This window comes from Notechis scutatus, chromosome Z (assembly GCF_049901735.1).
Source record: "Notechis scutatus isolate UNSWTSFEM ecotype Mainland chromosome Z, rNotScu1.2, whole genome shotgun sequence".
Taxonomy (NCBI): Eukaryota; Metazoa; Chordata; class Lepidosauria; order Squamata; family Elapidae; genus Notechis; species Notechis scutatus.
This window is the reverse complement of record NC_142025.1, coordinates 122,667,656-122,688,083: the sequence shown is the minus strand read 5'-3', so window position 1 is coordinate 122,688,083 and position 20,428 is coordinate 122,667,656. Positions and strand designations below refer to the sequence as shown.

Genomic DNA, 20,428 nt, shown 5'->3' with positions numbered 1-20,428 from the left:
CCGGTAGAGCTCCTCCTCCTCGCGCCGCTTGCGTTCGTCGTCGTCCCGCTTCGCCCTGAGTTCGGCCCCTCGGCGCTCTTGCAGCTGGGAGAGGAGACGGAGACGGGGGTCACGGGGTGTGTGGGAGAGGGAGGGGGGCAACGGTGTGTGGGGGGGCTCCAGGAAGTCAAATTGGGGGAGGGAGGGAGGAGGAGGAGGAGGAGGAGGAACCCCACTCACTTTATGTTGGAGCTGAAGTTGTTCCAAGATCGGACCCTGAGTTGAGGAATTAATTGGAATATCCCACAAACTGGCCTCGCCGCCTGGGGGAGAGAAGGGGGGAACGAGGAGGAGGTTACACCCGGGGAAGGGAGCCTTGCGGGAGGAGGGAGAGGGAGGAGAGGGGGAGGGAGAGGGAGGGAGTGTGAGGGGAGAAAGAGGGAGGAAGGGAAGGAGGTAGAGAGAGGAGAAGGGGAGGGAGAGGGAGAGGAGAGAGAGAGAAGGGGAGGGAGAGGAGAAAGGGGGAGGGAGAGAAAGGGAGGGAGGAGGGGGAGAGGGGAGAGGGAGAGAGGAGAGGGGAAAGAAAGGGAGAGAGAGGGAGTGTGAGGGGAGACTGAGGGAGAAAGGGAGGGGGAGAGAGAGAAGGAGAAAGGGAGGCGGACGGAGAGGGAGAGAGAGGGGGAAAGAAAGGGAGAGGGAGAGAGAGGGGAGTGTGAGGGGAGAAAGAGGGAGAAAGGGAGGGGGGGAGGAGTAAGAGAGGGAGGGAGGGAAAGGGGAAGGAGAGGGGGAAGGAGAGGGAGAGAGAGGGGGAAAGAAAGGGAGAGGGAGAGAGAGGGAGTGTGAGGGGAGAAAGAGGGAGAAAGGGAGGGGGAGGGAGGAGTAAGAGAGGGAGGGAGGGAAAGGGGAAGGAGAGGGGAAGGAGAGGGAGAGAGAGAGGAGAGGGGAGGGAGAGAAAGGTGAGGAGGGATGGAGGGGGAAGGAGAGAGAGAGGAAGGAGAGGGAGAGAGGGGGGAAAGAAAGGGAGAGGGAGAGAGAGGAGAAGGATGGAGAGAGAGGGAAGGAGAGAGGAGGGGAGGGGAGGAGGGAGAGTGAGGGGAGAGAGAGGGAGGGGGAGAGAGGAGAAAGGGAGGGGAGGGAGGAATAAGAGAGGGGGAGGGAGGAGTAAGAGAGGGGAAGGAGAGGAGAGGGAGAGAGAGAGAGAGGGAGGGAGGGAGAGAGAGGGAGTGTGAGGGGAGACTGAGGGAGAAAGGGAGGGGGAGAGAGAGAAGGAGAAAGGGAGGCGGACGGAGAGAGAGGGGGAGGGAGGAGTAAGAGAGGGGAAGGAGAGGGAGAGAGAGGGAGTGTGAGGGGAGAAAGAGGGAGAAAGGGGAGGGAGAGGGAGGAGAGGAGAGGGGAAGGAGAGGGAGAGAGGGGAGAGAGAGAGGGAAAAGGAGGGGAGGGAGAGAGGAGAGAGAGAGAGGGAAGAGAAAGGGAGGGAAGAGAGAGGGAGTGTGAGGGGAGAGGGAAGGAGGGAGAGAGGAGAGAGAGAGAGAGCGCTTTCATCCCGAGCCCCACACCTTCCCCTTTCTAGAACGACTGGTGGCTGGGCCGTGGCCCCGCCCCCCCTCCGCCTCCAATCTCGAGAGGACTACAAAGCCCATCCGCCGCCTGCCTTTCCTCCACCTCCCGGCCCCGCTGGGCCAAGCAGAAAGCGTCTCCAGATTTGGGGGAGGGGAGCTTCGGACTCCAGCCCTGACCGTGGATTCCCAGGACACCCCCTGACCACCAGCAGGTTTCCACACACCCCTACCCTCCCCTCCTATCCTCCCCCAAAACCCCTCCCCATCCTCCGGGGGCCCCCCGTCAGCGACCTGCTTGCGGTGAGGCTGAGGTATGTGTGTCCCAGAGGGACCCAGTGTCTGGCACAGATATGGATCGGTTCATCGAGGGGATCAGGGCCTGCTCCCCAGCTCTGGAAGACAAGAGAGGAGAGGGAGAGGAGGGGAGGGTATGAAATCCACCCGGACCCCCCCCCCCAAATGCCCCCCCACGCAGCTACGGAAGAGAGAGAGAAAATTTAAATATATGCCAAATGTAATAATGCGGGGGGGACGACGACGACAAAATAGGGGATTATAGGGGGTGTGTGTGGGGAGTTGTGGGGTGATTTTTATTTATATTATATTATATTAATATTTTTTATTTATTTATATATATTTTTTTTATTTATAGACTTAGGTCCTTCCCAGATGTTGTTCCATTGTACTTTATGGATTGATTGGATTCTTTTTTTATTTTTATTTGAGGGATTGATTTTTTTTTTGTTCGAAAGATGGTTTGACATGCTTGTAAGCCGCCTCGAGTCGCCATGGGCGAATAGGCGGAAATAAAAATAAAAGTAAAAATAAAATAAAATACATAAAAAAATAAAATAAAATAAAATAAAATCTTCTATTCCTATTCTCTTCCATATGTTCTATTCGATTTGATTGTATTCCATATATTCTATTCTGTTGTTATTCCATTTATTTATATTGTATTATATTGTATTGTATTATATTGTAGTTTAGCGTATAGTCTATTCCATTCCACATATTCTATTCTATTCCTATTCTATTCCATGTTCTATTCTATACGATTCTATTCCATATATTCTATTCTATTGTTATTCCATTTATATATATTGTATTGTATTGTATTGTATTGTATTGTATTGTATTCTAGTCTCGTGTAGTCTATTCCATTCCACATATTTGATTCTATTCCTATTCTATTCCATATGTTCTATTCGATTCGATTTTATTCCATATATTTTATTCTATTGTTATTCCATTCCATATATTGTATGGTATTGTATTGTACTGTATTCTAGTCTATTCTAGTCTAGTCTGTTCCATTCCACATATTCTATTATTATTCAATACCATATATTCTATTTTATTCTATTCCTATTCTATTCCATATGTTCTATTCTATTCTATTCTATTCTATATATTCTATTCTATTGTTATTCCATTTATTTATATTGTATTGTATTGTATTGTAGTCTAGCGTATAGTCTATTCCATTCCACATATTCGATTCTATTCCTATTCTATTCCATATGTTCTATTCTATTCGATTGTATTCCATATATTCTATTCTATTGATATTCCATTCAATATATTGTATTGTATGGTATTGTACCGTATTGTATTGTATTGTATTGTATTGTATTCTAGTCTAGTCTGTTCCATTCCACATATTCTATTCTATTATTATTCAATACCATATATTCTATTCTATTCTATTCCATATATTCTATTGTTATTCCATTCCATATAATGTATTGTATGGTATTGTACGGTATTGTATTGTATTGTATTGTACTGTATTCTAGTCTAGTCTAATCTGTTCCATTCCACATATTCTATTATTATTCAATACCATATATTCTATTCTATTCCATTCTATTCCTATTCTATTTCTATTCTCTTCTAATTCCATTCCATATATTCTGTTCTGTTCTGTTCTATTCCATATATACTATTGCATTCTATTGTTATTCCATTCCATCTATTCTATTCTATTCTATTCTATTCTATTCTATATTCTATTCTGTTCTATTCTATTCTATATTCTATTCTATTCTCTATTCCATTCTGTTCTGTATTCTATTCTATTCTGTTCTATTCTGTCTGTTCTATATTCTATTCTTCTCTATTCTATTCTATTCTATTTCTATTCTCTATTTTATTTCTATTCTCTATTCTATTCTATTTCTATTATTTCTATTTCTATGTGTTTTATATTAAGTATTATAAATGTAGGGGAAAGAGATAAAGGCATACTACTCCATATAGTGTACAGGAGAAGTTTTTTCTTCTTTCTTTAAAGAAGAAAAATAAATGGTTGGCTGGAATACAACAGACAAAGAATAATAAATATTATGATATGAATTGAGAGGAGATCAATAAAATCAAATAAAATGGAGAAAATTTAAAGGAGAGAAGTTATATAGAAAATTGAAAATGATAATAAGATATGAAATGGTCTGTAAAAGGAATATGAATTTGAATTTGTGTCTGTGCCAAGAGTTTTAACCCGGGACTGAGCAACTTTCAGAAAAGAGATTTTTTTTTAATGTGATGATGTTTTTGTGTTTAGGTGTATTTATGTATCGTTTGTCTTGAAAATAACATTTGTTTTTTAAAAATAAAAATGTAAAAAATAAAAATAACAAAATAAAATAAAATAAAGATTAAAAAAAAAAATGACAATTAAAATTAAATTAAAAAAACTTTGTCAAAAAGGAAGGCGCCGCTTCCCTCGTCCCTTTCAATGGCCAAGGAAGGGATTCCCCTCCTCGCGCCCCCCACTCACTCCCATCCGCGAGAGGAGGACCAAGAGGGTCGGCGGGTCGGCGGGACTCACCTGGTCTTGAGCGCCTGGAGCTGCTGGAGGAAGCTGCTCAGCTGCTGCTGCTGGGCCAGGTCCCCCGAGGAGGCCACCTTCTGCTGGAGGGCGCACTGGGCGTATTGCCGGCTGGACGAGACACAAAAAGGCGGAAGGGGTAGCCAAGGCGGGAAGAGGGCTCCTCTGCCCTCCTCCCTGGGGGTTGCGGGGTGGTGGTAGGGGGAGAGGAAGAGCAGGAGAAAGGGTGCTTGACCCCCTCTCTCTCTCTCTCACTTCCGGCCCGTTTTCGGCCTCAGGAGGCCGGGAAAAACACAAAAATGTATTTCCGGAAATACCGAAAAAAACGGGAGGGGGCAGAACGGGCCGGTTGCTTTCGGCCGGCCAATGAGGGGGAAACCGTCCGTCCCCGTTTACCTGTTGACGAGCTGAAGCAACTGCTGCTGCTGGAGCTGTTGGTAGATGGCGGCGGCGGCCAGTTCCTGCTGCTTCTTCAGGCGCTCCTGGTCCATGTTTCCCTGGAGGGGCGAGAGGAGGGGGTCACCTACCCCCTGCATGAAAGACGGGACCCTGGAGGTGCCTGCAACAGGGACCTTGCTCCTCTCTCTCTCTCTTTCTCTCTCTCTCTGTTCCTCTCTTTCTCTCTCTTTTTCCTCTTTCTCTCACTCGCTTCTCTCTTTCCCTCTCTCTCTTTTTCTTTCTCTCTCACGCTTTCTCTTTCCCTCTCTCTCTGTTCCTCTTTCTCTCTCTTTTCTCTTTCTCTCTCTTTTTCTCTCTCTTTCTCTTTCCCTCTCTCTCTCTCTTTTTCCTTTCTCTCTCTCTCACTCTCTTCCTCTTTCCCTCTCTCTCTTTCTCTCTCACTCTTCCTCTTTCTCTCTCTCTCTGTTCCTCTCTTTCTCTCTGTTCCTCTCTTTCTCTTTTTTCTCTCTCTCTCTTTCCCTCTTTTCCTCTTTCTCTCTCTCTCACTCTCTTTCTCCTTCCCTCTCTCTCTGTTCCTCTCTTTATCTCTCGGTTTTTTTCTCTTTCTCTCTCTTTCCCTCTTTTATTTCTCTCTTTCTCTCTCTCTCTCTCGTTCTCTTTCCCTCTCTCTCTGTTCCTCTCTTTCTCTCTTTTTCCTTTCTCTCTCTCACTGTCTCTCTTTCCCTCTCTCTCTTTTTCTTTCTCTCTCTCTCACTTTCTCTTCCCCCTCTCTTTTTCTCTTTCTCTCTTTCCCTCTCTCTCTTTTTATTTCTCTCTCTCTTTCTCTCTCTCTCTCTCTTGTTCTCTTTCCCTCTCTCTTTTTCCTTTCTCTCTCTCTCTTTCTCTCTTTCCCTCTCTCTCTCTTTCTCTCTCTCTTTCTCTTTCCCTCTCTCTCTGTTCCTCTTTCTCTTTTTCTCTTTCTCTCACTCTTTCTTTCCCTCTCTCTCTTTCTCTCACTCTCTCGTTCTCTCTTTCCCCCTCTTTCCCTCTGTCTTTCTTTTTCTCTTTCTCTCTCTCTCTTTCTTTCTCTCTCTCTCACTCTTTCTTTCCCTCTCTCTTTCTCTTTCCCTCTTTCTTTTTCTCTTTCTCTCTCTCTCTCACTCACACACACACACACACACACACACACCACAAGCCAAACGGAGGGACTCTTCAACGCCCCACTTTCCAAGGTGGGAGCATCGGGTGGGGGTGGGGGGGGCAAAGGACAACGCTCTAAATGAAGGGGGGCAGGGAGTCCCACACCAGAGGTGGCCCCCAAAATGGCTTTCAATGAAGAGCCTAACCCAGGGGGTCTCCAACCATGGCCACTTTTAAGACTTCTGGACTTCAACTCCCAGAATTCCCCCCAAGCCGGCTTTGCTAGAACTTCAACTCTCTTAAACCTGCTTACTCTCTTCTCATCCCTTCCTCTGCAATCTTCCTGCTTGTTCTCTTGTCATCCCTTCCTCTGCAATCTGCCTGCTTACTCTCCTGTCATCCCTTCCTGTGCAATCTACCTGCTTACTCTCTTGCCATCCCTTCCTCTGCAATCTACCTGCTTACTCTCGTTATCCCTTCCTCTGCAATCCTCCTGCTTACTCTCGTCATCCCTTCCTCTGCAATCTGCCTGCTTACTCTCTTGTCATCCCTTCCTCTGTAATCTGCCTGCTTACTCTCTTGTCATCCCTTCCTCTGCAGTCTGCCTGCTTACTCTCATCATCCCTTCCTCTGTAATCTGCCTGCTTACTCTCTTGTCATCCCTTCCTCTGTAATCTGCCTGCTTACTCTCTTTTCATCCCTTCCTCTGCAATCCACCTGCTTACTCTCGTCATCCCTTCCTCTGTAATCTGCCTGCTTACTCTCTTGTCATCCCTTCCTCTGCAATCCGCCTGCTTACTCTCTTGTCATCCCTTCCTCTGCAATCCGCCTGCTTACTCTCTTCTCATCCCTTTCTCTGCAATCCGCCTGCTTACTCTCTTCTCATCCCTTCCTCTGCAATCCACCTGCTTACTCTCTTCTCATCCCTTTCTCTGCAATCTCTCCCCTCTAGGGAGTAGGAAGGGAAGAAAAAAACAATCACAGGCCTGGTGGAATGGGGAATTCTGGGAGTTGGAAGTCCACCAATCTTCAATCGGGGATCTCCAACCTTGGTAACTTTTAAGACGTTGTGGACTTCCAACTCCCAGAATTCTCCAGCTGGATCATGCTGGATTCTCTTCGAAGAACCCTTGCTGGCTGGGGAATTCTGGGAGATTGGAAGACTTCCACCAAGTCTTTTCAAAGCGGCCAAGTTTGAAGATTCCCTAAGACATGAGAATCTAGCAGATCCCTGGGAACGGGGCATCTTTTGGCCTTGTTTGTTCCTAGGTTTTTGGGGTTTGTTTTTTTTGGTTTTTTAATTTAAATAACTCTACTGCAGGGGGGTTCAACCTTGGCCCCTTTAAACAAAAACTTGTGGACTTCCAACTCCCAAGAATTCCCTATCCAGCTCTTTATTATTATTATTATTTTTCCCCTCACTTTGCCAAAGTCGAGAGATATTATGTTGAGCACATTCCCACCGTCCACGAAGAAAAAAAAAAAGCTAATTCTAATTCTAATTCTATTTTAATGTTCTATTCTATTCTATTTTCTAATCTATTCTATTCTGTTCTATTCTTATTCCTATATTCTATTCTCATTCTATTCTCATTCTCATTCTATTCTATTCTTCATACCATTATTCTATTCTTATTCTATTCTTATTCTATTCTTATTCCTATATTCTATTCTATTCTATTCTCTATTCTATTCTTATTCCTATATTCTATTCTAATTCTAATTCTATTCTCATTCTAATTCTTTTCTATTCTTCATACCATTATTCTATTCTATTCTATTCTATTCTATTCTTATTCCTATATTCTATTCTAATTCTATTCTCATTCTATTCTATTCTTCATACCATTATTCTATTCTATTCTTATTCTATTCTTATTCCTATATTCTATTCTATTCTATTCTCTATTCTATTCTATTCTATTCTTATTCCTATATTCTATTCTAATTCTATTCTCATTCTCATTCTATTCTATTCTTCATACCATTATTCTATTCTATTCTTATTCTATTCTTATTCCTATATTCTATTCTAATTCTATTCTATTCTTATTCCTATATTCTATTCTAATTCTATTCTCATTCTAATTCTATTCTATTCTTCATACCATTATTCTATTCTATTCTTATTCTATTCTTATTCCTATATTCTATTCTATTCTATTCCTTAATCTATTCCATTCCATTCACATTCCATATTCTATTCTATTCTATTCCTTAATCTATTCCATTCCATTCACATTCCATATTATATTTTATTCTATTCTATTCTATTCTATTCTATTCTATTCTATTCTATTCTATTCTATTCTATTCTATTCCTTAATCTATTCCATTCCATTCACATTCCATATTATATTTTATTCTGTTCCATATTCTATTCTAATGTTCTATTCTATTCTATTCTATTTTCTAATCTATTCTATTTTCTAATCTATTCTATTCTATTCTTATTCCTATATTCCATTCTATTCTATTCTCATTCTAATTCCATTCTATTCTATTTTCATTCTAATTCTATTCTATTCTTCATACCATTATTCTATTCTATTCTATTCTTATTCTATTCTAATGTTCTATTCTATGCTATTCTATGTTATGCTATTCTATTCTGTTGTATTCTATTCTGTTCCTGTTCTATTCTATTTATTCCTATATTCTATTCTCATTCTATTCTCATTCTAATTCTATTCTATTCTTCATACCATTATTCTATTCTATTCTTATTCTATTCTTATTCTAATCTTATTCCTATATTCCTATTCTATTCTCTATTCTATTCTTATTCCTATATTCTATTCTAATTCTATTCTCATTATAATTCTATTCTATTCTTCATACCATTATTCTATTCTATTCTTATTCTATTCTTATTCCTATATTCTATTCTATTCTATTCTATTCTATTCTATTCTATTCTTATTCCTATATTCTATTCTAATTCTATTCTCATTCTATTCTATTCTTCATACCATTATTCTATTCTATTCTTATTCTATTGTTATTCCTATATTCTATTCTATTCTATTCTCTATTCTATTCTATTCTATTCTTATTCCTATATTCTATTCTAATTCTATTCTCATTCTAATTCTATTCTATTCTTCATACCATTATTCTATTCTATTCTTATTCTATTCTTATTCCTATATTCTATTCTAATTCTATTCTATTCTTATTCCTATATTCTATTCTAATTCTATTCTCATTCTAATTCTATTCTATTCTTCATACCATTATTCTATTCTATTCTTATTCTATTCTTATTCCTATATTCTATTCTATTCTATTCCTTAATCTATTCCATTCCATTCACATTCCATATTCTATTCTATTCTATTCTATTCTATTCTATTCCTTAATCTATTCCATTCCATTCACATTCCATATTATATTTTATTTTATTCTATTCTATTCTATTCTATTCCTTAATCTATTTCATTCCATTCACATTCCATATTATATTTTATTCTGTTCCATATTCTATTCTAATGTTCTATTCTATTCTATTCTATTTTCTAATCTATTCTATTTTCTAATCTATTCTATTCTATTCTTATTCCTATATTCCATTCTATTCTATTCTCATTCTAATTCTATTCTATTCTTCATACCATTATTCTATTCTATTCTTATTCTATTCTAATGTTCTATTCTATGCTATTCTATGCTATGCTATTCTATTCTGTTGTATTCTATTCTGTTCCTGTTCTATTCTATTTATTCCTATATTCTATTCTATTTATTCCTATATTCTATTCTCATTCTATTCTCATTCTAATTCTATTCTATTCTTCATACCATTATTCTATTCTATTCTTATTCTAATCTAATGTTCTATTCTATGCTATTCTATGCTATGCTATTCTATTCTATTCTATTCTTATTCCTATATTCTATTCTATTCTAATTCTAATTCTAATTCTACTCTACTCTACACTACTCTAGATAGATAGATAGATAGATAGATAGATAGATAGATAAGTAGATAGATAGATGCAGATAGATAGATAGATAGATGGAAGAGATAGATAGATAGATAGATAGATAGATAGATAGATAGATAGATAGATAGATAGATAGATAGATAGATAGATAGATAGATAAAGTAGATAGATAGATAGATAGATAGATAGATAGATAGATAGATAGATAGATAGATAGATAGATAGATAGATAGATAGATAGATAGATAAAGTAGATAGATAGATAGATAGATAGATGAGATAGATAGATAGATAGATAGATAGATAGATAGATAGATAGATAGATAGATAGATAGATAGATAGATAGATAGATAGATAGATAGACAGGCTGTGTCATTTCACTCTGTCCTACAATAATACTAGCTCGATCCTCATGCTTCGCTACGAAACTATGTGGTTGGGGCTTAGTTTTTGGGAGAGGAAAATAAAGGTGGTTTTTCTTTTTGTTGGAAATTCTGCCTCTGCCTCCCAGCCTCCCTGGGTATTCATCTGCCTAGCGTCTGGTTGGTGTGTGACAGAGCAGAGGGGCTGTTTGGAAAGCGAAAGAGTCTTCGCTGGGCGAGCAAAGAGGAGACAGCAAGGAGCCCGGGCGTGGCTTAGCTCAACTGTGCTGTCCTAAAAGCTGCTTCGGGGCTGCTGTGAAACATCAAAACTCCTCTCCTCCGCTTGTGTTTTTTTGGCCTTTGGAAGGGCCCCCCCCCAACGGCACCTTGCCTTTTTTACCGAGGCCGCTAAAAAAAAAAAGGAGCCGTCGGGGCAAGGAAGTGGCTGGTTTTTACTTTCTAGCGGGTCTTAACTATCGAGAGCGTTTTGGGGCACACGGTGTAAACGGTGTGGTAGGCTGTAGTCGATAGATAGAGATATATAGATATAGATTAGATATATAGATATATAGATTAGATATAGATAGATAAAGATAAAGATATAGATAAATATATATATATATTAAATATAGATAGACAAGATATAGATTAGATATAGATAGATATATAGATATATAGATTAGATATAGATAGATAAAGATAAAGATATAGATAAATATATATATACATTAAATATAGATAGACAAGATATAGATTAGATATAGATAGATATATAGATATATAGATTAGATATAGATAGATAAAGATAAAGATATAGATAAAAATATATATACATTAAATATAGATAGACAAGATATAGATTAGATATAGATAGATATATAGATATAGATTAGATATAGATAGATAAGATGTGGATAAGAAGATGCTCCGGAGAGTGAGATGAACACAGCACCCCCCCCCCCAAAAAAAAAATTAAATAATAATCGGTTACCATCAGGGAGGCGTTATAAAGGGGTCTTAAAATGAGGACTTAATAAAGTGAGAAAGAGTTTCTTTCCCAAGGCAATAACTGCCTTGAATCAAACAAGGCAGAGGGCGATTTAGCCCTGTGTATATAGTGGCATTTTTAAACGATCTTATTGTATGTTTTAGATAGGTTTTACACTAGGTGGTGTTATTTATAATTATTATTATTATTAGTATTAGTATTATTAGTATTACTATACTATTATCACTATTATTACTATTATTGCTATTATTATTATTATTATTAGTAGTAGTAGTAGTAGTAGATTATTAGTATTACTATACTATTATTGCTATTATTATTATTATTAGTAGTAGTAGTAGATTATTAGTATTACTATACTATTATTACTATTATTATTATTATTATTAGTAGTAGTAGATTAGTATTATTAGTATTAGTATTATTAGTATTACTATACTATTATTACTATTATTATTACTATTAGTAGTAGTAGTAGTATTAGTATTACTATACTATTATTACTATTATTACTATTATTAGTAGTAGTATTACTATACTATTATTACTATTATTACTATTATTAGTAGTAGTATTACTATACTATTATTACTATTATTACTATTATTACTATTATTACTATTATTACTAGTAGTAGTAGTATTACTATACTATTATTACTATTATTACTATTAGTAGTAGGAGTAGTAGTATTACTATACTATTATTACTATTATTATTAGTAGGAGTAGGAGTAGGAGTAGGAGTATTACTATACTATTATTACTATTATTACTATTATTATTATTAGGAGTAGTAGTATTACTATACTATTATTACTATTATTATTAGTAGTAGTAGGAGTAGTAGTATTACTATACTATTATTACTATTTTTACTATTATTATTAGTAGTAGTAGTAGGAGGAGGAGGAGGAGGAGGGGGAGGAGGAGTATTTTAATTTTTAAATACTCCGCAGTGGGATTGTGACATGGTGTTTGGGGCCCCCTGTGCTGGAGTAGCTTTCAAATGTCATTGTATTTGTAGAATGCAATGACAAGAAAGGTATTCTATTTCTATTCTATTTCTTTTTTTTTTCAGGTGGGGAGGGAGAGTAGAACTCCTTAGCATCAGAGCGTAATAATAATAATAAATAATAATAATAATAATAATAATAATAATAATAATAATAATAATAATAATAATAATAATAATAATAATAATAATAGTGAGCCCCTAGAAGCCAAGAGGAACCTACGGGCCCAATTTAAAGTTTGTAGGCTTTACGGTCCTGGAGATTTTGTGATGATGCGCGAGGGGTATTTCGCTTTATTATTTATTTATTTATTTATTTATATGGATGGATGGATATATATATAATCTATATCTATCTATATCTACCTACCTACCTACCTATCCATATCTCTATATCTACCTATCTCTATCTTATCTATCTCTCTATCTCTCTGTCACTCTATCTCTATCTCTCTATCACTCTATCTATCTACCTACCTACCTACCTATCTATCTATCTATCTATCTATCGATCTAGGTGCCCAATTTCAAGTTTGTAGGACTTACGGTCCTGGAGATTTTGTGATGATGCATGAGTGGTATTTCGCTTTTTTTTTAGATAGATAGATAGATAGATAGATAGATAGATAGATAGATGCAGATAGATAGATGGATGGATGGATGGATGGATGGATGGATGGATGGATGGATAGAAAGAAAGATAGATAGATAGATAGATAGATAGATAGATAGATAGATAGATAGATAGATAGATAGATAGATAGATAGATAGATAGATTAGATATAGATAGATAAAGATATAGATATAGATTAGATCGAGATATATAGATATAGATTAAATATAGATAGATAAGATATAGATATATATATAGATTAGATATAGATAGATAGCGATATATAGATTATATAGATAGATAAGATATAGATATAGATAAGAGATATATAGATAGAGATTCAATAGAGATATATATAGATTAAATATAGATAGATAAGATATACAGATATATATGGATTAGATATAGATAGCGATATATAGATTATATAGATAGATAAGATATAGATAGATATAGATAAGAGATATATATAGATTCAATAGATAGAGATATATAGATATAGATTAGATATAGATAGATAAGATATAGAGAGAAATATAATAGATATAGATAGATAGATAGATAGATAGATAGATAGATAGATAAGGTATAGATATAGAGAAATATATAGATTAGAGATATATAGATATAGATTAGAGATAGATAGATAGATAGATAGATAGATAGATAGATAGATAAATAGATAGATAGATAGATAGATAATAGCAATAAAGTAGCCCAGTCACATTTGTTCTTGTCCTATCCATGCTGAATTCTGTTAAACCCTTGTCGGATGGGGAATTCTGGGAGCGAAAAATCCACTTAAATCGTCAAGTTGCCACCCCGGACATCTAAACTGCCCCATGAGGAACCTGGGAATGCAGGGGCCAGGCGCCCGCTTTGCTCCCGCCCAGCCTTCCTCCTCCTCCTCCTCCCTCACCAGTAACACCATGCTCACCAGTAACGGTGGGGGGGAGGGACCGGGCGCAAAAGGCACTCTTCCCCACATCTTGATGACTTCTCCGAGGGGCTGGAAGCCCTCGTCGCAGCCCCGCTTCACCAGGAGCGACATGGCGAAGTAGCCCGCCTGGAACCATTCCGCCATCTCTTGGGTGGTGAAGGGTCCTGGCGTTGAAGGGTGGGGTGGAGGGGACAGAGATGGGGAGAGAGAGGAAGGAAAGGGCCTGTGAGTGTGAGCCCGAGAGTCTAGATCCTTCCCCCCTGCCCCGGGGCTCGGGGAGGGCGGGGCTCACCTTGGATCTCCCCTTGGGGGTCCTTGTAAAACCACTTCATGGCTGCTTCGTGGGAGAGGGGCAAGGCGGCCGCCGTGTTGCGGTGGTCGGCGATGGCCTGGCCAAAGTGCTCTTCCTCCAGCGAGCTGTCTTGCAGGGAGGCCACCATCTTCTCTGCTTCCTTTTTAAAAAAATTAAAAAAAATATTATGTATGTATGTATGTATGTATGTATATGTGTGTGTGTGTGTGTGTGTGTATCTTTGGTTATTCGGGTTTTCTCCCGCCTAAGATTGGAAGTATCCAATCTTACGCGGGAGAAAACCCGAATATCCACAAATACCCGCGAAAACCTCAGAAAACAAATATATATATATATATATATATACAGACGGACACAATACAGAATATATATATACACAATACACAATACAGAATATATATATACAGACGGACACAATACAGAAGCCTGATGATGGCAGATGAGATTCTGCTGAAACGTTGCTACAACTTTAAAAGAACTACAATGACGTGGGAAAATACCCGAACCAAGCCGAACACCATACATGTAAGTACCATGAAAACTTAAGAAAACATATATATATATATATATATATATATATATATATATATAATATATATATATATATATATATATATATATATATATATATATCATGATTATAAAATTACTATTATTATAAAATTAAATGATTATTATTATTTTTTTTACAACATCTCTTCAAATCTTCACGAGATTTTCGCAGTCATCATTGCATTTTCAACTTTCTTGTTTGAATGTCCCCCTCAGGTCACTATGCCATTCCGCTAATCTTTATATAGAGAAGTTTCCATTTCATTCATGATTATAAAATTATTATTATTATAAAATTAAATGATTTTTTTTTTTTACACATCTCCTCAAATCTTCACGAGATTTATGCAGAGTCATCATTGCATTTTCAACTTTTGTGTTTGAATGTCCCCCTCAGGTCACTGTGCCATTCCCGCTAATTTTTATAAGAGAAGTTTCCATTTCATTCATGATTGTAAAATTATTATTATTATTATAAAATTAAATGATTTTTTTATTTTTTTACACATCTCCTCAAATCTTCACGAGATTTACGCAGAGTCATCATTGCATTTTCAACTTTCTTGTTTGAATGTCCCCTCAGGTCACTGTGCCATTCCGCTAATTTTTATAAGAGAAGTTTCCATTTCATTCATGATTATAAAATTATTATTATTATTATTATTATTATTATTATTATTATTATTATTATAAAATTAAATGATTTTTTTAATTTTTTTTACACATCTCCTCAAATCTTCACGAGATTTACGCAGAGTTATCATTGCATTTTCAACTTTCGTGTTTGAATGTCCCCCTCAGGTCACTGTGCCATTCCTGCTAATTTTTATAAGAGAAGTTTCCATTTCATTCATGATTATAAAACTATTATTATTATTATTATAAAAATAAATAATTTTTTTTTATTTTTTTTACACATCTCCTCAAATCTTCATGAGATTTATGCAGAGTCACAATTGCATTTTCAACTTTCTTGTTTGAATGTCCCCTCAAGTCACTATCTTTATAGAGAAGTTTCCATTTCGTGCGTTCGATTAGCCGCATCGCTTTCATCCTCAACGTATATTTTCGATTCTTTATCCCCCTCTTCTTTCCATTTTCAGCTATTTTATTTTAACATTAGACATCGCCGTCCTCTTTGGCTTTCTCAAAACCGGTATAAAATAAGCCATCCAAAAAAAGAGTCAAAATATGCAGAAATGAGTAAATGGACACTAGCAATGAGAGAACCAGAAGATAAAAGAATATGATAAAATGTTTAATATTTATTTGATCAATGGTTAGACAGGAAAACAGAGAAATGATTATATAATAAAAAGGAACGGTGTAATATGTAAAATAATATAATGTAATGATATTATATAACTGAACATAATGAAATGAATTGTATGTTCTCAGACTTGTTCAAATTTAGATTTGCTCGAGAAGAACTATGTGAATTTACAGTGGAGTCTAATAATGATATAATAATAATAATAAAATAGAGAAGTAATTATATTATAAAAAGGAATGGTAGAATATGTAAAATAATATAATGTAATGATATTATATAACTGAACATAATGAAATGAATTGTACGTTCTCAGATTGGTTCAAACGTAGATTTGCTCGAGAAGAACTATGTGAATTTACAGTGGAGTCTAATAATGATATAATAATAATAATAAAATAGAGAAGTAATTATATTATAAAAAGGAATGGTAGAATATGTAAAATAATATAATGTAATGATATTATATAACTGAACATAATGAAATGAATTGTATGTTCTCAGATTGGTTCAAACTTAAGATTTGCTCGAGAAGAACTATGTGAATTTACAGTGGAGTCTAATAATGATATAATAATAATAATACAATATAATGTCATATAATACGTATAGTTGACTTATGTAATATGAATATACATTTGGAAGGGGAAGATGGTTGGTATTATGACATTGCACAAAAGAAATGTTACCAACCGACACGCTGTATTTTGGAAGATGGTTTTACGGTGATGTTTGATGTTTGTGTTTGTCTTTAAAAAATAAAATAAAATAAAAATAAAAGAGGGGAGAAGCCATATAGAAAATGTAACCAACCGACACGCTGTATTTTGGAAGATGGTTTTGCGTTGATGTTTTATGTTTGTGTTTGTTAGTGTTTGTCTTTAAAAAATAAAAAATAAAAATAAAAAAAAAGAGGGGAGAAGCCACGTAGAAAATGTAAAATTGTAATAAGATATGGAATATAGAATATAAAAATGAGCATGAACCTGAATTTTTTGTCTGTGCGAAGAAACGTTAACCCGGGATGATGCTGCTTTCCAAAAAGATGTTTTAATTGTCTTTCTTTTTCTTTTTTGTGAAAACTCAAATAAAATTTACAAATAAAATAAAATAAAATAAAATAAACTCAAATAAAATTTACAAAAAATAAAAAATAAAATAAAAAAACTTTTACCCGCCCCCCCAAAAAGAGTAAAAATAAAATAAAACTAATCTATTTAGGATCCACATGGTGGTTTTATTTATTTATTTGATTTATATTGCCGCTTATTCGCCCATGGCGACTCAGGGTATATCCCACCCCCCCCAATCTACATGAGATCTTTCATATTTTTCATATTTTCATATTTTTTTATTTCCACTTCCAGAAGGCAGAAGAGGACGGGGTGGGAGGGGGTTCGCTGGCCGGGTTGCTGGGTGGGCGTGGCCTACTGGAACTTCCATGGGGGGGGGCATTTTTTCACTTTCCCCAGAGTCCGGAGGCTTGCCTCGGGACTCTGGGAGGATGAAAACGGCCTTCTCCCCCCACCCCGGGCCTCCGGAGGCCCACCGGAAACCAGAAAAAGGCCCATTTCCGGACTTCCGGAAAGCCCGTTTCCCCGAACCTTCACGTGGACCCCGGCGTGGCAAACGGGCTGTGTGGAGACTTCTGGGAGGGGCGGAGGCCATTGGGTCGGTTGAAAGATCGGTTCGGCGAACCGGATGGAAACTTGGAACATCCGGTTCGCTCCGAACCAGTTAAAAATCCCAACCCCTGGCAGTTCTCGGTTTACGACTGGCCGCTAAGGGGACCGTTCACCGTTAAGACGGAATCCAAAACCAAGGGGACTTATGACCGGGATCTTAAGTTCAAACGGTCATCCCCACGGGGCCGTGCCCCTTGTGCTCCTTGGCAACCATCACATTTATGGCTTTCTTTCTTTCTTTCTTTCTTTCTTTCTTTCTTTCTTTCTTTCTTTCTTTCTTTCTTCTTTCTTTCCTTTCTTTCTGTCTTTTTCCCCTTTATCTCCCTCCCTCTTTCCTTTCTCTTCCTCCATCTCCTCCTTCTCCTTTCCTTTTTTTATCCCTCCCTCCCTTTTTGTTCTTCTCCTTCCTTCCTTGTCGTCTCTCCCACTCCTTCCCTCCCTCCCTCTTCTCCTTTTTATCTCTTTTTCTTCTCCTCATGCCTTCCTTCCTTCCACCCCTGCCTTCCTTTCTTCCTTTCTTTCTCTCTTTTCTTTCTTTCTTTCCTTTCTTTCTGTCTTTCTTTTTCCCTCTTTATCTCCCTCCCTCTTTCCTTTCTCTTCTCCATCTCCTCCTTCTCCTTTCCTTTTTTATCCCTCCCTCCCTTTTTTGTTCTTCTCCTTCCTTCCTTGTCGTCTCTCCCTCTCCTTCCCTCCCTCCCTCTTCTCCTTTTTATCTCTTTTTCTTCTCCTCATGCCTTCCTTCCTTCCACCCCTGCCTTCCTTTCTTCCTTTCTTTCTTTCTTTCCTTTCTTTCTGTCTTTCTTTTTTCCCTCTTTATCTCCCTCCCTCTTTCCTTTCTCTTCCTCCATCTCCTCCTTCTCCTTTCCTTTCTTTATCCCTCCCTCCCCTTTTTGTTCTTCTTTCCTTCCTTGTCATCTCTCCCTCCTTCCCTCCCTCCCTCTTCTCCTTTTTATCTCTTTTTCTTCTCCTCATGCCTTCCTTCCTTCCACCCCTGCCTTCCTTTCTTTCTTTCTTTCTTTCTTTCTTTCTTTCTTTCTTTCTTTCTTTCTTTCTTTGTCTATCTGTCTTTCTTTCTTTCCTTTCTTTCTGTCTTTCTTTTTTTCCTCTTTATCTCCCTCCCTGTTTCCTTTCTCTTCCTCCATCTCCTCCTTTCCTTTCTTTATCCCTCCCTCCCTTTTTGTTCTTCTCCTTCCTTCCTTGTCGTCTCTCCCTCTCCCTTCTCCTTTTTATCTCTCCCCTTTTTCTTCTCCTCATGCCTTCCTTCCTTCCACCCCTTTCTTTTTCTTTCTTTCTTTCTTTCTTTCTTTCTTTCTTTCTTTCTTTCTTTCTTTCTTTCCTTCCTTCCTTTTCTTCCTTCCTTCTTTCTTCTTCCTTCCTTCCTTCCTTCCTTCCTTCCTTCCTTCCTTCCTTCCTTCCTTCCTTCCTTCCTTCCTTCCTTCTTTCTTTCTTTCTTTCTTTCTTTCTTTCTTTCTTTCTTTCTTTCTTTCTTTCTTTCTTTCTTTCTTTCTTTCTTTCTTCCTTCCTTCCTTCCTTCCTTCCTTCCTTCCTCTTTTCCTTTTCCTTTCTTTTAATTTTTTAAATATTTTATTGAACAAAACAATGAAAAACAAGTTGGTTTGACATAACGTTTGGTCGGTATCGCATAGATATATAATATAACTTCCTATATACAATTATTCAAATATTTACAAATATACAATTCTTTCGCTCATATATTTCCCAACCTCATTGGTTCTCTTTTCATCTCATACTCATTCATTTACCCTCTCAGCAAACTTTCCCAACTTAAAACCTTCCTTTCTGCTCCCACTAGCGATAGAATCTGCCCCAAATGGCATCAGATGCTGACTTGTCCTTTTATTTTTCAACTCTAAAGTTAGCTTGTCCATTTCAGCACGTATCAAGATTATGTTTATTACCCTCGTATAATTATACATGAGAAAAATGTAGAGAAATTATAGAGAATTATAGAGAAATAATAGAGAAATTATGATGGTTTTATAGTTATTCAATCCTTTTATTTTGAGGATTATTATATTAATATGAAATAGAAAAGGTAATCGATGACTTAACAGAAAAACAAAGAATAGGATAAATTGGAAATGATTATACTGTAAAGTATTGGTAATGAGATTGTGGTACGGTCAAAAAGTGACGAATGAAAAATAAATATCATTTCAGAGGTAAAATTTAGTTACCGGTAAATGGGAACAAAGAGGAAATATGAATTACTTTTTTTCCTTTCTTTTTCTTGCACCTTTTTTTCTTCTAATTTTTATATATACTATATTAGATATGAAATAGAAAATGTAATCGATTACTTAGTGATATTAGAAAAATGAAGAATAGGATAAATTAGAAATGATTATACTGTATTGGTAATGAGATTGTGGTATGGTCAAAAAGTGACGAATGAAAATTAAATATAATTTCAGAAGTAAAATTTGGTTAAATGAGAACAAAGAGGAAATATGAATTACTTTTTTTTCTTTCTTTTTCTTGCACCTTTTTTTTCTCCTTCTAATTTTTATATATACTATATTAGATATGAAATAGAAAATGTAATCGATTACTTAATGATATTAGAAAAACAAAGAATAGGATAAATTAGAAATGATTATGCTGTAAAGTATTGGTAATGAGATTGTGGTATGGTCAAAAAGTGACGAATGAAAATTAAATATAATTTCAGAGGTAAAATTTAGTGAAATGGGAACAAAGAGGAAATATGAATTACTTTTCTTTCTTTTTCTTGCATCTTTTTTTTTGTCTTTTTCTAATTTTTACATATACTGTATTAGATACGAAATAGAAAATGCAATTGATCGTACA

General features: G+C 36.7%; 1 protein-coding gene across 1 annotated transcript in view; it reads right to left on the bottom strand.

Annotated features, from left to right (window-relative positions):
• GIGYF1 (GRB10 interacting GYF protein 1) overlaps nucleotides 1–20,428 on the bottom strand; it is a 70,778-nt gene that overhangs the window by 8,965 nt on the left and 41,385 nt on the right. Inside the window, 7 exon segments of the mRNA XM_087947626.1 lie at nucleotides 1–84; nucleotides 220–302; nucleotides 1,830–1,930; nucleotides 4,372–4,482; nucleotides 4,768–4,868; nucleotides 13,774–13,940; nucleotides 14,069–14,228. The exon segment at nucleotides 1–84 is cut by the window's left edge and continues 9 nt beyond it. Coding sequence (XP_087803752.1) covers nucleotides 1–84; nucleotides 220–302; nucleotides 1,830–1,930; nucleotides 4,372–4,482; nucleotides 4,768–4,868; nucleotides 13,774–13,940; nucleotides 14,069–14,228 — 807 coding nt within the window.